At 41.5% G+C, this 18389-nt stretch overlaps 1 protein-coding gene across 1 annotated transcript in view; it reads right to left on the reverse strand.

The window, feature by feature from the left end:
- CDC73 (cell division cycle 73) overlaps window positions 1-18389 on the reverse strand; it is a 92447-nt gene that overhangs the window by 12767 nt on the left and 61291 nt on the right. The window contains exons 11-14 of the mRNA XM_047755565.1: window positions 11519-11576; window positions 4746-4781; window positions 4087-4174; window positions 101-262 (exon numbers count right to left, since the gene is read on the reverse strand). Of these exons, the coding sequence (XP_047611521.1) occupies window positions 101-262; window positions 4087-4174; window positions 4746-4781; window positions 11519-11576 (344 nt within the window). The remainder of the gene's footprint in view (window positions 1-100; window positions 263-4086; window positions 4175-4745; window positions 4782-11518; window positions 11577-18389) is intronic.

Raw genomic sequence — 18389 nt, forward strand, 5'->3', positions numbered from 1 at the left:
AATGGAAGCGGCAAGGACAGGGTCTATTCAGAGCGCAACAAAATGTGAGACTTGGTCATTCCACGCAAATTAATGACCATGAAAAAAAAGAGAGACTTACCAGTCTTGAGGCATTAGTTTAAGGGGCTGGTCTACTACTCTGTAGGGAACTGTGACACTAATTGCAGTGCCCCCTGGTTGCATCTGGTCTTTTCTTCTCTGTATCAGGGTTTCATTTTCTCGTTGGCAGCCTTGTTTCTTCTTTTCATCTGATGGGACAAATCTTTAAAAGAAGAAATATGAGAAAAGGTCAAATGATTCCACAGGAATCAGTGAATGAGAAAAAGAAACTGTTACTTTGAAATTACTTTTTAAATAATGATAATTTTAAACCAAAAACATTACTTTTAAAATAACCTGCCCTGCATGTACAGGTATCTATGCCTGAGGAGTATGGGCCTTCCTCTGCATGCCAAGCAGTTAAATTCACTTAGACCAGAAGTCGCAATTTACCTTCCTTCATCCAGTACTTCGCATTCTCAACCGGTTACACAAATGGCCACAATAATCCCTGATTTCACAAATGCTAGCAAGAGGGCAACTTTACCATAAATGACGAGTCACTGGAAATGAAGCTGCTGTGGTCACCTGGGCGACTGTACCCAAGAGTCTCACAAAACGCCATTTCCACGTTTTAAACGCCCCTCCCATCAAGATACAGAACACGCGCCCCGAAGCAGCAAAGGCTCCTTGTGCACCTCCCAGGACATCCCCGTCCTGCTCCCCCACCAGACAGCCACCCACGTCTGCCTTCCATCGTCACAGCTGGGCTCTGCCTGCTCCAGGAGTTCAAGTACGGGGACGCATACGGGATTGCGCCCTTCTCCGCCTGGCCTCCTTCACTCAGTTTAAGGTTTCCGACACTCAGCCATGCTGAGGGACATACTGGTGTTCACGCTTTTACACTGCTGAGTCAAACGCCACTGCGTAACTAGACCACAAGTCGTTTATATGCTCTCCTGGGATGGACGGCTGAGTGGTTCCAAAACCGGGGTAATTACAAATAAAGCTACTACAAATAATCCAGTTTAAGTCTTTTTGTGGACATTTGTTTTCACGTCTCTTATATAAATATCTATGAGTGGAACTGCCGGGTCAAAGGGTATGTTTAACTTTAAAAGACACTGTCGGAAAGGAGTTCCCATCCTGGCACAGTGGTTAACGAATCCGACTAGGAACCATGAGGTTGTGGGTTCGAACCCTGGCCTTGCTCCGTGGCTTAAGGATCCGGCGTTGCCGTGAGCTGTGGTGTAGGTTGCAGATGTGGCTCGGATCCCGTGTTGCTGTGACTCTGGTGTAGGCCGGCGGTGACGGCTCCAATTAGACCCCTAGCCTGGGAACCTCCATGTGCTGTGAGAGCGGCCCTAGAAACGGCAAAAAAGACAGGAGGAAAAAAAAAAAAAGAAAGAAAAGAAAAAGAAGACACTGTCAGAAAGCTTTTCAAAGTGGGATTAAAGTATAAAGAACATCTTACAGGCATCTCTAAGCCACCTGGCAAGAAATAAAGAATTCTTGAGCCAAAGACTGAGTCAAGAAGGGAACGCGAAGAGGTCAGAACAGCACTGCAGACGCTTATCCACGGAAGAGGCACCGGCAAACCGGCTAAACGCAGGCTTGGCCTTTTACTCCATTTCACAAGACTCCAGAGGAGGGGGGCGGGGGTGGGGCAGAGCGGTAATAATACCTAAAGAAACGAGAGCCAAGACTTTCCGAACCGATGAAAAGCAGAGGTCACAGATTTAATTCTGAGGAATCCCAAAGTGGGATGTGCAATGTAGCTGCACTCGGGTACCACAGGTAATGTTAAATGACCTTCCAAATAACATGAGGAAGCAGATGTCCTTCCCAGGACAGTCTACTGCTGCTGACCGAGCATCATCCACGAAGGCAGCCAGGAGATGAGGCTGCAGTGTCGTCAATGTAATAAGGAGGCAAAAAAAAATTCACTCCTCTAAGCTTCTCCAAAGTGGGTGAGACACTGCACGCTGCCTGTGGCTGTTGGAACAGGAACGATTCGCAGCCCAGGGTAAGCTGCACCGGCTGCCCTGGCGGCTTCTCCTCCAGGCCCCACCGGCCTGTGCTGAAGAGCAGGCGACGGATGCGGGGGAACCACTCGCTCTGCGCGAGCGCCCCTCGTCGGAACTCCGCCCCCCGCAAAGTACCACCACGGCCAGCATGGGGAGTGCCACTCAAGCAGTTTAGTTTGAATCAACTTACAACTCCAGTGAAACTCCCCTCAAGACCGTGTTTATACATGCGAACTGTGCTTTTTAAAGACTTCCATAATAGAACCTTAATTTCGTTTCTCAGAAAGTTAAAGGTTAAAGCAGGTTTTATCTTGTTTTGTTTCATTTACTTATTGACGGGCTAGAAAACTGAAGAATCCTCAATCTTACATGAAACCAAACAGAATCTATGCCAACATGAGCTATGGGTTACAGCCAGTACCATAATTGTGTGGAGGAGGTTTCAATTATGCATTAATTACATAGCAAAGCCTCCAGCTGACTCAACTGTAGGGGAGATGTCAGCTGCAATGAGGTGTTAAATAATAAAGGGAGTGTTTTAAACTTAGAAGAAAAATTAGGAAGGATCTGTCCAAAGAATACAGTCTGTTCAGTTGTTTGGCTTCTCTATAGTAGGACTAAGGAGAGAGAGATGAAAATTTAGTTATTTCTATGCACTACTTACTGTCCTTTCCTTTTTTTTTTTTTTTTTTTTTTTTTTTTGCTGCACCTGTGGCACTCAGAAGTTCCTAGACCAGGGATCAAAGATCAAATTTTCACTCAAAAGTAATTGGAGTTCCCTTGTGGTGCAGCAGCTTAATCTGGCATGCAGTGGCCTGGGTCTCTGCTGTGACATAGGTTCAATCCCTGGCCCAGGAACTTCCACATGCTGTGGGCACGGCCAAAAAACAGTACTGAAGAAGAAATACTGTATGAATATACTACTATGTGCCAGTTGTGTAGGTTTTTAGACAGCTTTTGAGGTCACAGACACTTAAAATTCAATTCTGCATCTGGTAAAACCTGGAATCAGCAAGTATTACAACTTATTTTGCCACTCTTTTTTTTTTTTTTTTTTTTAGGGCCACGCTCCAAGGCATATGGAAGTTCCCAGGCTAGGGATAGAATCAGAGCTGTAGCCACCAGCCTACACCACAGTTGCAGCAATGCTGGATCCAAGCTTCATCTGCGACCCACACCACAGGTCACGGCAACGCTGGATCCTTAACCCACTGAGTGAGGCCAGTGATGGAACCCATGTCCTCATGGGTACTAGCTGGCATACATTACCACTGAGCCGCAATGGGAACTCTCACTGCTACTCATGTTTAACTAGTCCTAGGTTATTTAGAGCAGCATGGTTTTCTTTTTGGAGGTGAGGTTATTTTCGTTTCTTTTTTTAAGAACTGCCATCATTATTTTACTGAAAAAGTTGAACATCTGGGAATTTTAACAAAGGACATAGATTTCATTTTCACGTCTTCAACTGACTTTCACTAATGTCTAGGTGACAAAACTATGGTCCCCCCTCCTCTCCCATAGGGCATACATCTAATAATCATAAGGTCGTATGACTTTTCTGGTTCTTCATCTGGAACTAGGAAGCAGGGAGAAAACAACAATCTGAAATTCGTTTTAGAGCCTCTTTAAGCTCTTCAGCCAAAGCAAAAAATTCGTATTTAAAATACAACAGTGCTCTTTTTATTAAGACTTTAGCTGGAGCTTCTTTAATTTTCCCTAAAGGATTCAGATATAAAAGAACATACTGTTTGGAAAATTTTATTTGAGAGTATCTGTAAAAGCCTGTATAGAGACCTGAAAGTGCAATGTGTCTTCTTGAAATGAGAAATACTGACTCAAGAGCGGATAAACAACAAGGTCCTAATATTCAATATCCTGTGATAATCATAATGGAAAAGAAAACTAAAATAAAATCCTACACACACACGCACACAATAAATGCATACAAAAAATGAGTAACTACTAATTCCCAGCAACATCTCCAGATCCTACCAAAAGGATGGTTTAACAAATTACTCACTTCAGGTCCTGCAGAAGGTCCTTTGCGTTAAGCATCGTTATTAAAGAAGTGGTAGCTGCAGGAATTATGATAATAGGTGTTCGAGATCCTATAAAGACAAAATTTTGACAGTAGCAAACAGGTTATTAAAAGAAATTAGTTACTTTCCCACTTAACAGTTAGAAAGTTTGTGAATGTGTAACTTCAACTCCTTCGAGCCAAAAGCTATTGTAAGTCAGCAGCGGCACTCAGAATACGTCATCCTCAGACAGCTCCAGCACTGACCCGTCAGAACGGATCCCAGACACAAACACTGGGTTATACCCGTGCAAGCATGCCGTCAGCCCTGGCGCTGCAGTCTAGCTGCTCACATTAACTTTTTCCGGTTTCTTTTTCTTTTAAGGGCCTCAGCCTCAGCCTATCAAAGTTCCCAGGCTAGGGGTTGAGAGAGAGCTACAGCTGCCAGCCTACACCACAGCCACAGCAACACCAGATCCGAGCTGTGGCTGCGACCCAGGCTGGAGCTGGAGGCAAAGCCGGATCCTTAACCCACTGAGTGAGGCCAGGGATTGAACCTGCATCCTCACAGTTACTAGACAGGTTCTTAACAGGCCAAGCCACAACAGGAACTCCCACATTTACGGTTTGAAGTAAGTATACAGTCATATGCAGAACCTCACCTTTCTTCTGATTTGGGGGAGGTCTGGCTTGAGAAACTGTAAGAAAGAAAAAGGAAGCAAATAAATAATTTCAGAATTAACTGATTATAATGGAATAAATGCAAACACAGAGCACGAGTCCACGTAACAGTGGGGGAGGGCAGTTGGGGGCGGGGGGGATGTGCTTGACCATCTCAGAGGGGAAAAAAAGGAGTTACTGGGAACTAAGACCTAAAATACTTATCTTTTTTTCTCTCTCTCTTTTTAAAATTGTTTTTGCTTTTTTTATTAGCAAAAGAAAACATAATAGGCAATGAGTCAGGTGAAGGTCTGTATTCTGGAACTGCCCATGTTATAAATAACTTTGAACATATGTTATCAAATGTGAATATTCATAGATTTTCATTATTTCTATACACAACAGACTTTATAACATACAAAAATAACTGTTGGCATAATAATGATAATATCAGCCTAGTTCAAGGTTACTACATTTTAGGATAAAAAGTGCCGTATATAACATACAAAAATAACTGCTGGCGTAATAATGGTAGTATCAGCCTGGTTCAAGGGTAATATATTCAGGATAAAAAGTGCTGTATGTTCAACTTTCAGTACTTATCCATACAATAAATTTTTATTGACTGCCTTCTATGTGCCATGTGCTCTGCTAGAACTTGTTTTGTAAAATCACAAAAAGATAAATAAATAAAAATTCAACGGTTTAAAATTCTAATTCAACACCAGCTGTTAGAGATACCACTTTCAAAGGAAAGCATACCTATATTTGGAACATATTCTATTTCAAAAGCAGTAAAATGCCACGTTTTAACTAATACTTTTGCACTCTTTGTATAGCTATTCCACTGTGGTAAAATAGTATGGAGCCCAGTGGAATGATTCTTCTCAACAGAGAGCAGAGAAACTTACATACAAATACAAGTTCATACACATATTTTAGTGTGCTCACCTTTCTTCTCGCTGAGAAAAAAAACACTAAAGCTTTCTTAAATTGTTTTTAAAAACAGGACTCAGGGATATATCTGACATATTCATAGACAGAGCTAGGCAGTGTCCTTTGGAATATAATGTAATCTCAATAAACACTTGGAATTTGTTGGAGGGATAAAGTAAGGACAAGCCGGGTAGAGAGAGGGATAAACTGGAGACAGGAGCTGCTAGGAGAGTATGTGAGAACGATAAAGACACCATCAATTAAAGCATCACCATCTGCCAAGGGAGCGCCAAGTGGTCTCAGGGATCTAGGAAAAGAGTCACTACAATCAAAACTGAGAAGACCTAATGTAAGAAAAAGCCCGCAGAGTAAAAAAACTAGCACAGCAAACCTTTACATGTTTAGTAAAACCTACTGGGATTGAGGACCAAGGCAGGGGCACTGCGATGAACATGCTAAGAATAAGCCCGACTCAAAGGGGGAGGAAAGAGCCGAATGACCTGAGTCCACATGGAGGGGGACTGAGGGCAAAGAGTCTGCACTCAGAGAACCTCAGTTCTACCCCCATCTTGCCACTTCCTAGCAAATCACCCGGCAGGGGGCCAAGATGCACGCCTGCGCAGCTTCGGCTGTCCACGCCACAAAAGAGGCATCACTGTTTCCCATCTTGGCCCTGCTGTAAGGGTCTTAAAAACACAAGGGCAAGTCAGGTCCTTGCCCAGGTCTTGGCACTCACTAGCCTTTTACTGAACCTTGTGGTCCAGGTGGTGCTTACGAACCACGGCAGCTTCTAGTACCACCAGCATGACCGCGGCCCTCACCAAAGGCAACGAACGGCCTTTACAAGCTGAGAATAGGCAACCACTGCTGCTGCGCTTCACTTCAAACTCAACTGCATTCTTTACTTAAACATTTACTCAGAGCCTATGTGCAAGGCACTCTCCTCGGTTCTTACTTTTATAATGGTAAAAACAGAAATACTTCCTGCCCTCAAAGAACTTGCAGTAAAGGAAGGGAGCCAGACCGTAACAAACAGGCAAACACACACACATAAACAAATGTGAGTAGGATATTACGGAACAGAAAGCATGTATATGGATATTAAAGTGTCCTTTAGGCAGAATGCTTAGAAAAAGCCTCTCAAAGGAAATGGCATTTAGGCTGAGATTTGAAGGATGAAACGGAGCCAACTTGGAAAGAAGAAGTGAAAGAACAGTCCAGATAAGAGGCAGGAATGTAAGCAAATGCCAAAGGCAGGAAGAAACTGTCGTGCTGAGGGAACTGCAAACACGCAGACAGACCGATGGCCCAAAAGGAAGGGCGGAGGAGACGAGGTTAAAAATATACACAGGAGGAGTTCCCGTCGTGGCGCAGTGGTTAACGAATCCGACTAGGAACCTTGAGGTTGCGGGTTCGGTCCCTGCCCTTGCTCAGTGGGTTAAGGATCCGGCGTTGCCGTGAGCTGTGGTGTAGGTCGCAGACGCGGCTCGGATCCCGCGTTGCTGTGGCTCTGGCGTAGGCTGGCAGCTACAGCTCCGATTCGACCCCTAGCCTGGGAACCTCCATATGCCGCGGGAGCGGCCCAAGAAATAGCAACAACAACAACAACAACAGACAAAAGACAAAAAAAAATATATATATATATATATACACAGGAGCCGGTTTATGTGGGGCTTTCTACACAATGTTATGTGCGTATTTAAGGACCGATGGAAAACCCCATAACGTTTAAGCCAGAAAGTGGTACAATCTGATTTTCACGTCACACCTTTCGTAAGGGAAAAACAGTAAATTCAGGTAAGGGATGAAAGGCGAGACAGGCATGAGAGCAGGCAGCGCAGTTAGACTTCACCAAGTTTACAGCGGTGCTACTCAAATTATGTGTGGTTAAAGATAAGGGTTTGCTGGTAAGCTTTCCAAGGCCAACCGAGTAAGATGCAAGACCAACGAACTGCGGGGAAACTGCCTGTGCACCTGGACGCCACGACAGCAGCATATTCCAGATTTCCACCTGCATCTTGCTAGGACCAAAAATCATCAGACCAGGAACTAACACTCTACGATGCACTGGTCCGGAGGAAGGATGGTGGTTTCGACTTGGGGGGGGGGGGTGGAAACAGAGAGAGAGCAGATAAACCTGGAATACAGAAAAGTTTCACAGAACTACTGAGATATTAGAGGAGAGGGTCAGGCAAATGTGAAGAAGGAAGAATAACTCCTGAGTTTCCGACTTAAGAAACAGTTGGCAGGGGTGCCACTTAAGCATGAAGCAGCAGAAGAATGTGACGTAAAACAACTGGGGCAAAACATCAGGGAACAAAGGCGTTAAATCCGTTTTAAGGTGCCTATGGCACATCCAAATGTAAGCAGCTAACAGAAGACACCAGAGGTGAGAACAAACATCTGAACTGGAGACCCGAGCTTGAAAACCATCAGCACCCACCCCCGGGTGATGAAGTGGATGACAGGAGAGCAGGAGAAATCTTTTCCAAATGTGCAAACAGCCAACTCTCAATCTCACGTGAGCAGTACAGAGATCAGCCAGAGCTGGAGAGAAGACCCACGAAACAGAAGAGTGGAAGCGGAGAAGTGAAGGATGCAGCGACTGCATCAGACGGGGCAGGAAGGAGAGGGAAGGGCCAAGGGATTTAATCGGCATCAAAGGAACCAACATTAAGGTCCAGGACTGCAGCTCATCAAAGGCTTGAACTATTAATTCAGTGGAAAACATGTGCCTCTCACTAAGTCATGTTCCCTAAATGAAGGTTTCGAAGTTGGGAGTAAGTGTAAACATTTTAAAATATTAAATTTACCAAGGGACATGCCTGGCACATTTAGTGCTAAATAAATATTTGATGAAAGAACAGATAAAAAATTAAAAAATGATCAACAATAAAGCACCACCCTTGAGTTCCTTCACGGAAGGAAAAAAGCAGCAGCAGTTCAGTCCCCTATTTCCAAATAATTCAAACTCTACCCCAAACCGTACAGATCTACGGTTATAGCTACCTCATCTATAACATGTTTCATTGCCAGAAACATTCTGGGCATTCATTTTTTTCAATTTTAGAAAGATAATCCCGGTGCACATGCCATGTATGACACAATATCCCTTCAAAATCGGGCAGTGTCCAATAAGTATTTCTGCAAAAGGAAAATTCACTCATCAAGACAAAGACAACAAACTGCTAACACCCGCTCAAGTCAGGTCTTACTGACCAATGAGTGCTAAAAACGTTATCGTCCTTTTGCTCGTGGAAGGGTGGGTGGGGACTGCAGACCTACGGGAGTGGATCAGGAACTGGAAGAGGAGGAGCCCTCAGCGGGACGGGCGTCTGAACATCTGTCACGTTATGAAACAGTGCACCTTGGTAAGACAATCGAAACAGAATGGGGGAGTATTAAGAGGAGAAATGACCCCAAACTCCTTATGTCTCCTGTGCCCTTTTCTAAGATCACATAACCAGCTGGCAGAACCCAGCTCCAGGCACATCACTGTACCACACGGCACGTGCGAACCACCTAGCTTCCTCAGGTGCTAGGCCATCCCGACCCCTTTCCTTTGTCTGCCAAATGAGTTTGAGAAACTGTGACCTGGAGACAATTATTTATCACATAACGCAAAACAGAGTTAGTCTTTAGGAGGTCATTTTTTCCTTTTTATGCCATTTCTGAATCTCTCATGGGATCTTCTTTAAATGACCAACTACAGCCTGCCACCCTCCCTTCCAAGGGAGAGCAATTCTCTGTCACTCCACTGCTTCCACAATAGTCCTCCACTTCGGAGGCTGTCTCCTCTGGATCCAGCTCAGTCTGCCCATTCCTATTTCCTGGACTTTCGTCTTCCTTCCTGAAAATCAGAGCTCCTTTAGCTTCTCCGAGTTTCTGGCACTGAGTACATGGAAGGCATTCAAATAACGTTTGTTGAATTCAATTGCTCTTCCTTATGCTCTCACAACAGCTTTTGGTAGAGTCCTCTCTACTGAAAATAGTCCCATGGTCCTGTCATCTGAAATACATTATATCCAATGCGCCCCGGCTTGAACAAAAACTTCAGACAAACCCACTGTCATTTAAAAAAAAGAAGAAGAAGAAGAAGAAACAGAAAAGGGAGTCATGTCGAGATCTAGGTGTCAGAACCTGGGACATGGTGACATCGTGTACAAGCCATCCCAATGAAACCCTCTTAACGCCGTACTTTTAAAATGTTTCCAGAAATATTTAATACCTAAAATCTACTGATGAATTAGCCTGTATGTGATCATACTACGAATAAAAAGATATCCAAGCCTGTACTACTGACACTAACAGACTGAAAAGGGAGAAGATCACCCAGTTAAATTCCTGCCTGTGCCTTTCAAATCTTCACAGTCACTTTCAACAGCACCGATAACATGCTAAATGCAAAATACAACAAATGAGCACCAAAGACAGCCCAAAGCTCCTGAAATGAAAACAGTGTGGGTTATCTATACACATTTATAAAGATCAATCTTTTTAGGTCCTAGGAAGAGGAATTTACGTCTAAAGTTCAATACCACCTGTGCTTATCAACACACAGTTTTAAAAATGACTACAAAACCTTATATGCTCAATAACAGAGAAATCTGAAATGCCAAACATCAAACCTCCTATCAGACTAGTGAAATTATGGTTCTATGCTTCTATAGGAGAAAACAATCGCATCCACACACCTTATCACGGAACTCGAAGGAGGAATTGAGGAGGGATGGACACATACAAAATAGCTGTTTTTTTAATTTTTTTCCCTTCCTCCACTTTACTTAAGTCCTAAAAACTGCCCTTCCAAGTGGGCTATTTCTCTCTCACAGGCTTTCAGAGCCCTGAGGCCATGCTACCCCACACCGCTCCATTCAAACACTCAGCTCCCCACGTCACGTCACGACAGCATTCTTACTTTTTTATCGACCCCTGCACTTCCGTACTTACGAAGATAAGTGTGTGTGTGTGTGTGTGTGTGTGTGTGTGTGTGTGTGCGCGCGCGTGCGCGCAAAGACTGGTTTTTCCTTAAGGTTCCAACTGCTATTCCTTCATTTGTGCAGGAAAATCTTGCTTCTTTTCTGGCTTCATTGTTTCTTTCTCTCTCAACCTATTTATCAATTTATTATTTCTCTATCAGCCTATTTCTTTATCAATTTATTATTTCTTTCTCAACCTATTTCTTTATTAATTTCTTTATCAATTTAAATTACTTAATTTATTACTTAATTTAATAAATTTATTAATTAAATTATTAATTTATTAATAATTTAATTTATTGAATATAAATGATTTATTAATTAAATTATTAAATACATGAAATAAATTTCTTTATCAATTTATTATTTCTTTCTCTCTCAACCTATTTCTTTATCAATTTATTAATAACCCCACATGAAGTGTGTATAAGCTGTCTGCTCATAGATGGTTTCAGGCCACAGAGGTTACCTAACACACCAGGCAACAAAGACAGACACTTTACCAAGGCAGCCGGGATGACTCTCACCGAGAGCTTCCTTAATAGCAATCGATCTGCCCGCCTTAATTCACCGACCTTGCTTTAGATCAGGTCTTCACACCGGCTGTTGATTTATTTATTTTTTTAATATTTATTTTTTTATAAAAACAGCTTCTTAAAACATTCTTCTAAAATCTTAAAAACATTTTCTTAAAAATTTTCTTTAACTCTTAGACTAGTCTTATTTACGCAAGGAAACATTCTTATGATACTAGTTTGAAATTTTAAGTAAATTTTCAATTCCTTCAAAGAATTATACATATCAAAAATTTTCACTGTTGTGGTTATAAAAGAAAAAAACAGAAAGTTTCATATTTTTACCTGGTCTTGGTACTGGTTGTGCTGCAGGAGTCTGTGTCTTACGAGCCGATGCACCCTCCTTTAAAAGAATAAGAATTGCTATGTCACATTCCTTTGCATAATAAAAACTTTCATTTAATCACTGAAAAGAAATTCCATATCTCTGTCTCTCCATCACTCACTCCACTGAACATGCTGGATCCCAAGAGTTTAAAAAAAGAAACCCTCCCCGTATCTTTCAGGCTATGTGGTTGTGGGGTAGTGAGAGAACGCTTCAGTGGAAAATATGTCAATTGCTATCCTTCAGTACTTATTGTAAATACGCAATACTTTTCAAATATTCAATGATTTGATTAATTAGTGACAATTTTAACATTCTCAGACATACCATGACTAGTTTTAAAACTAAGTCAATTTTTTCTCCCTTCAAGAGTCTCAAAATGACCAAGTGATACATAATCTCACATTAGAATGATGTGAACAGTGTTACTTCAGGTGCATTAAAAACAAATATTTCAAATCAAATGCCTTTAAAATATTCAGAGAAAACAATCCTATTTACAAAGATGAGATCTATTACATTCAAGAGTGGCTGAAAGTATCTTAAAAACTGAGGAACAAATTTCAACTAATTACTAAGCATGTAATATATCAAGCAAAGATGCTAAGTACTGAAGTACATCAATTATACACTTAATTATATACTTAAGCCTCTGAAATGCTTAAGATACTTCAAAAGTTGTCTATCTTTAGCGCAACAGCTTCAACCATATTCACACCAAATTTTTCATTAAAACATTTTTCTTTATAGAAAAACTGCAAGTGTAAATTTCAAAACAGCTAGTAGCTCATGGAGATTTTATTCTAGTTGTACTCAAGGGAAGGAAATTTGACAAATGTCAGGAAAGTTACAAGAATCCATAATAAAAATCATAGAAATATTTCTAAAGAAACCCTAAGTAATATTAATTTTAATATTACTACATTTTCTTTAACATTTGAGATTTTACATGGTAAGGTCATTTGGAATAGTAAGCTATCCAACAGCGCCTTTTTTTTTAATGATTATAAAAATCAGTGCTAATAAAGAGAATGCACTTCATTTTCAATACAATGGAATTCCTGGCATTCAGTTTAAATGCTAAAGAAACCATTCTTTACTGCAAGAAACAGCAGCAGCAGAGGCACCTAGCAAAAACTCTTTGGGTGAGGAAAAAAAAAAAAGCATGTGAGGACAGAAGAGCCTTTTCTGGTATTTTCACTATTGTGCATTTCATTATTCATTCGTGTGGTTGAGACTGAGTCACTTTGGATGCTGGTTTCATAGATGTGCTAAGTTTGTCCTTTTACTGCAAGTAAATTATATTCAAGTAAAGTTTGATTTTTTTATATTTTTGGTTTTTTTGTCTTTTTAGGGCTGCACCCACGGCACATGGAGATTCCCAGGGGTCGAATTGTAGCTGTAGCCACCAGCCTACGCCACAGCCACAATGCCAGATCTGAGCCTCATCTTCGACCTACACCATAGCACGTGGCAATGCTGGATCCTTAACCCACTGAGTGAGGCCAGGGATGGAACCTGCGTCCTCCTGGATGCTAGTCAGATTCGTTTCCACTGAGCCAGGACAGGAACTCCTCAAGTAAAATTTTAAATGTAAAAAAAGTGAGTCATTATTAAGGTGGAAAACATATTAAGCATTTAATAACTTCATGTGTTGAAATTTTCTGTTTATATTTTTCTCTAAGTTCATGTCAAGGGACATAACTGCTTTTACTCATCTTTGTAAACCCAGTACCTATAACATAGCAGATACGCAGCAAATGTTTCTCATGTGAACTAACAGATTTTAAACATCAGAAGCCGAGGGATAATCATTACACAGAAATCCAAGAGATTTTTAGCTTTCTCTCCCATATTCCACTATAAAGAGGAATCAACTAGACACTGTATATATTGTACAATATGGTAACAAGATTAAGCTGTAACCCTATCACCTACGAATTCTCGTATGTCAACACCGACTCACTGGTGTGGGTGAAGTAGCAGGGGAAGAGCAATGAGCACCGGCAGGGGCGGAGCTCCCCGGCTACATCGGACCACAAGGCCGGCTGAAGCCTAATCAAAGCCCTTGTCTTCTGAACAGAGCAGACTTAGACCAAAACCGCTAAAATACAGACAGCACTATGTGTGTGTGAAGAGAATTATCCAAACCAAAACCGACCCACCTGACTACTAAAATATACCTCCTCTACATTAACCAAGAGTATGGCTCTCACAGCATCGTCACCAAAAGGGACGTTTAAACCTATCTCCGCAAAACGGGAAGAAGTCTTTTCTGCCACAAATTCGAACTCTCGAGTATTTGTGTCTACTTCTGAATAAATTCAAAACTAGACCCTTGAAAATACCAACAGCGGGCATTTTTCTGTTTGCCAAGTAAGCAATCTTTGCTTGACGACCCTTTTCCATTCCCGATGATTCCATTTTGGCAGTAAGCCTCTCATGCCCGGTCACTGGGGAAGACATGCCCAAGGCTAGGTCTATCAAGAGTTTGTCTCTGATGCTTGTTTTATAAATTGGAGCTATTAAATAGCTAGAAAAAGGTAAATCTAAAGTTAGAGATAATCATAACTCTTGACTCATGGAGAAGGACACAATGAGGTTATTAGCATGCAGGAAAAGAAGCAAAACAAAACATCCCTCAGAACACCTATCTAGTTCTTGTGGCCGGTTAAGACCTACTTTCCTCTCCAACTCCTCCTGATGTTAACAGCCATTAACATCTCTCATCTTACTCCAAGCACCCCACACAAGCACTTTTTTGTCTTAATTAGTTGAGAAGGATCTGTTTATTGCAACCAGAATGGTTTTATGTAATTTTATCCTCTCAGAGTCACTGCAAATTTTGAGTTGCCTAAGTTATTAATTTGCTTAATTTTAGAGTTAGTAAACACACACCCACACACACACATCTATGATACTCCGGTGGGCTGTGAGCTCCTGAAATGATAACCTGGAAGACCTTCGCTAATCATATCATTAGTTTATGGCCACTTCTAGGACTCTTCAGCTAACACTAAGAGCTAAAAGCTCATTCTACTCTGATCTGCGTTATTTTGAAATAAATTTGGGGAAGTCACTTCATAAAGGACCGCAGACATCATATAATCCAATGCCAGCACCCTTTATTCTAAAGAGGAAGAGGAAGAAGTAAAGTAGTTTTTCAAAGGCTACACATAGAGCTATGTCTGGCATATATTAAGAAAAAGAAGTAATTGGCAGTAATATGGAGTAGACTGACAGTTCTACACTTGCAAAGCTATCTGGATTGGGAGGAAAACACTGCCCAGCTGGGAAAAGAAAGGTATCAGCACAAAAACAACTAAAAAAGCTGACAAGTTGTGCTAACTGGAGAGGAAAGTCTGCTTTCTCTTGAAAAGTTGGAATCATTACAATTTCACCAAGACTCGAGGCATTCTAGAAGAGAAGTAACTGCTATAAAAGGGATAGGGGAAATTGTGAGAGAATCATATCTGCAAAACATACCAAGACAAACTGTTTATAATCCCTCCTTGCCTTCTTTTAGCAAGTGACATAATCTAAAATCTTCTGGTGTTAGGAGAGAGAATACTGGTATATTTGCTGCTTGAACAAGTAGAAATTAATGACCTAATATAAAATATCATCAAAAATTTTTATTTGTAACAAATATCAACATAAAAAATATACTATACTTAATTTTGAAAAATGCTGTTTACAGGAAACAGTGAAAATTCTTAATGAAAAAAAACATACAGAATATATACGCAGATTCCAGGAGTTTATAATCTACCTTTGTGACTACTGTATTTATGACAGCAAAAGCAATACATTTTAAAAAGTAAATAAATACTAATTGTAAGGCTCGCATGCTTTTGTCTTTTAAAAATGTAACGTATTCCGGAGTTCCCGTCGTGGCACAGTGGTTAACGAATCCGACTAGGAACCATGAGGTTGCGGGTTCGGTCCCTGCCCTTGCTCAGTGGGTTAACGATCCGGCGTTGCCCTGAGCTGTGGTGTAGGTTGCAGACTCGGCTCGGATCCCGCATTGCTGTGGCTCTGGCGTAGGCCGGTGGCTACAGCTCCGATTCAACCCCTAGCCTGGGAACCTCCATATGCCGCGGGAGCGGCCCAAGAAGTAGCAACAACAAAAAAAAAAGACAAAAAAAAGTAACATATTCCCATGAGATCTGGATTTGATATTTAGAATTCCCAAATATTAGGATTTTTTTAAGCAACTGAATTTTTAAGTACATTGAGTGAGTGTCTAAAAAAAATATTTTAGTAAAACTATGTAGAAAAAGGAAACTGCAATTCTGAGCAAACCATAGTGAGGCTGAAAAACACTAAAAATTTTAGGAACAAAACACTCCGACACAAATTCTAAGTACAATTTGTTTTTTTCAGACTTGTCACAACCTGGAGGCCTATGTTTACAAGGTTTGCCAACCGCGAAAACAGGTGACATTTCTAAAATACACTGCAGTGCGTCTCTACAGGCACACCTCCGAGATGCTGCAGGGTGTTACCACACTGCTACAATGAAGCTAATACCGCAGTCAGGTGAGTCACTCAGATGTTTTGGTTACCCAGTGCATACAAAAGTCACGTTTACACGGTATTGCAGTCTGTGACATGTACGATAACATCGTGACTTTGGAAAATGTACGTACCATAGTTAAAAAATACCTTAGTGCTAAAGAACACTAACCGTCCTCCGATAACGCAGACCTGCCACAAACCTCCCACTGAGAAGAACCTGCACTACCTGCAAGGTCCCACGGAGTGAAGCACAATAAAATGAGGTATGCTGGGTAAATACCAAGCACCTGTCAAATGTCTCATTACGCTAATATATATAAGTCTCAATTCATTGACCTGCTTCTCTCAACCAGCCCACAAATTACTTGAATTTGGGGACTATCTCATCGCATTTCCAATGCCCTTTTATTAAGTAATTAGTTAAAACAAACCCATTTGCCTTACTGTTCACTACTGTTACACTGGCTAAACTGTTTTAATCTATTAAACGAAAATGGTAAAAATAACATAAAAGATTACTGAGATTAAACAAAGTGTATTTATTCATTCCGCATATATTCAGAGAGCATCAAGTATCAAAGAAGAGCACAATCAAGAGTAAAGTGTTGCCTGTCCTTTGAGATCTGCAGTCTAATGGAGGAGGCCAGCGAACGTACGAAGAATGAATGAATGAATGAATAAAAGTTTAAAAATTAGAAACATACTACATATGTATTTAACCATGTATAATGTACATATGTGTATATTTGCCTGTAAAAGTGTTTATGTGTCTATATGCCTGTCTGTCCAGTTCACTGACTAAAATAGAGAGTGGAGTTCCTGTCGTGGCTCAGCAGTGAGCGGACCCAACTAGCATCCACAAAGGATGCAGGTTCAATCCCTGGCCTCGCTTGGTGGGTTAAGGATCCAGCATTGCCATCAGCTGTGGTGTAGGTCACAGGTGTAGCTCGGATCCCGTGTTGCTGTGGCTATGGTGTAGGCTGGTAGCTACAGTTCCAATTTCATCCCTAGCCTAGGAACCTCATATGCCGTGGGTGTGGCCATAAAAGGACAGAAAGACCAAGAAGATAAAAATTAAAATAAAGAGAGACTAGTAACTGTTCAACCATCTTCTTTCCATAAAGAAACATTCTCTACATAAGGATAAGAACTAGCAAACCAAATTCAACTCCATATTAAAATAATTATACACCATGACCAAATGGGATTTATTCCTAGAATGCAAGGATGGCTCAATACATGGAAATCAATCATTGTAAATCACGGTAACAGAAAGAAGGGAAAATAGCTTCATGATCACCTCAATAAACGCAGAAAAAGCATCTGACAAAAGTCAACATCATTCCATGATTTAAAAATAAAAAACCGGAGTTCGGAGTTCCCGTCGTGGCGCAGTGGTTAACGAATCCGACTAGGAACCATGAGGTTGCGGGTTCGGTCCCTGCCCTTGCTCAGTGGGTTAACGGTCCGGCGTTGCCATGAGCTGTGGTGTAGGTTGCAGATGCAGCTCGGATCCTGCGTTGCTGTGGCTCTGGCGTAGGCCGGTGGCTACAGCTCCGATTCAACCCCTAGCCTGGGAACCTCCATATGCCGCGGGAGCGGCCCAAGAAATAGCAACAACAACAACAACAACAACAAAAAGACAAAAGACCAAAAAAAAAAACAAAACAAAACAAAAAACCGGAGTTCTCATCGTGGCTCAGTGGTTAACGAATCTGACTAGGAACCATGAGGATGAGGGTTCGATCCCTGGCCCTGCTCTGAGCTGTGGTGTAGGTCGCAGATGCGGCTCGGATCCCGAGTTGCCGTGGCTGTGGCGTAGGCTGGTGGCTACAGCTCCGATTCGACCCCTAGCCTGGGAACCTCCATATAGCCCGGGTGTGGCCCTAGAAAAGACAAAAAGACCAAAAAAAATAATAATAACAATAAATAAAAATAAAAAAACTTCAACACACCAGGAAAGGAAGGAAACTTCCTCAACATCATAAAGGCTACACATGTGAAAAGCCCACAAGCTAAGATCATACACGATGATGAAAGACGGAAATGTTCCCCTAAGATCAAGAACGAGATCCACTCCCCTCACCTTTTTTCAACAAAGCGTCTGAAATTCTAGCCAGAGTAGTTAGTCAAAAAAGAACTAAAAGGCATCTAAATTTGAAAGGAAGTGATGCAATTATCTGTTTTCAGATGGCAAGATTTACATGTAGAAAACCTTAAGATTCCATGGGAAAGGATTTGGGGGTTGGGGGTGGGGGATAACCCTGCCACAACTAATAAACTATTTGAGAAAAATTGCAGGACACAAAA

The sequence above is a fragment of the Phacochoerus africanus genome, chromosome 12, assembly GCF_016906955.1.
Source record: "Phacochoerus africanus isolate WHEZ1 chromosome 12, ROS_Pafr_v1, whole genome shotgun sequence".
NCBI classification, from domain to species: Eukaryota; Metazoa; Chordata; class Mammalia; order Artiodactyla; family Suidae; genus Phacochoerus; species Phacochoerus africanus.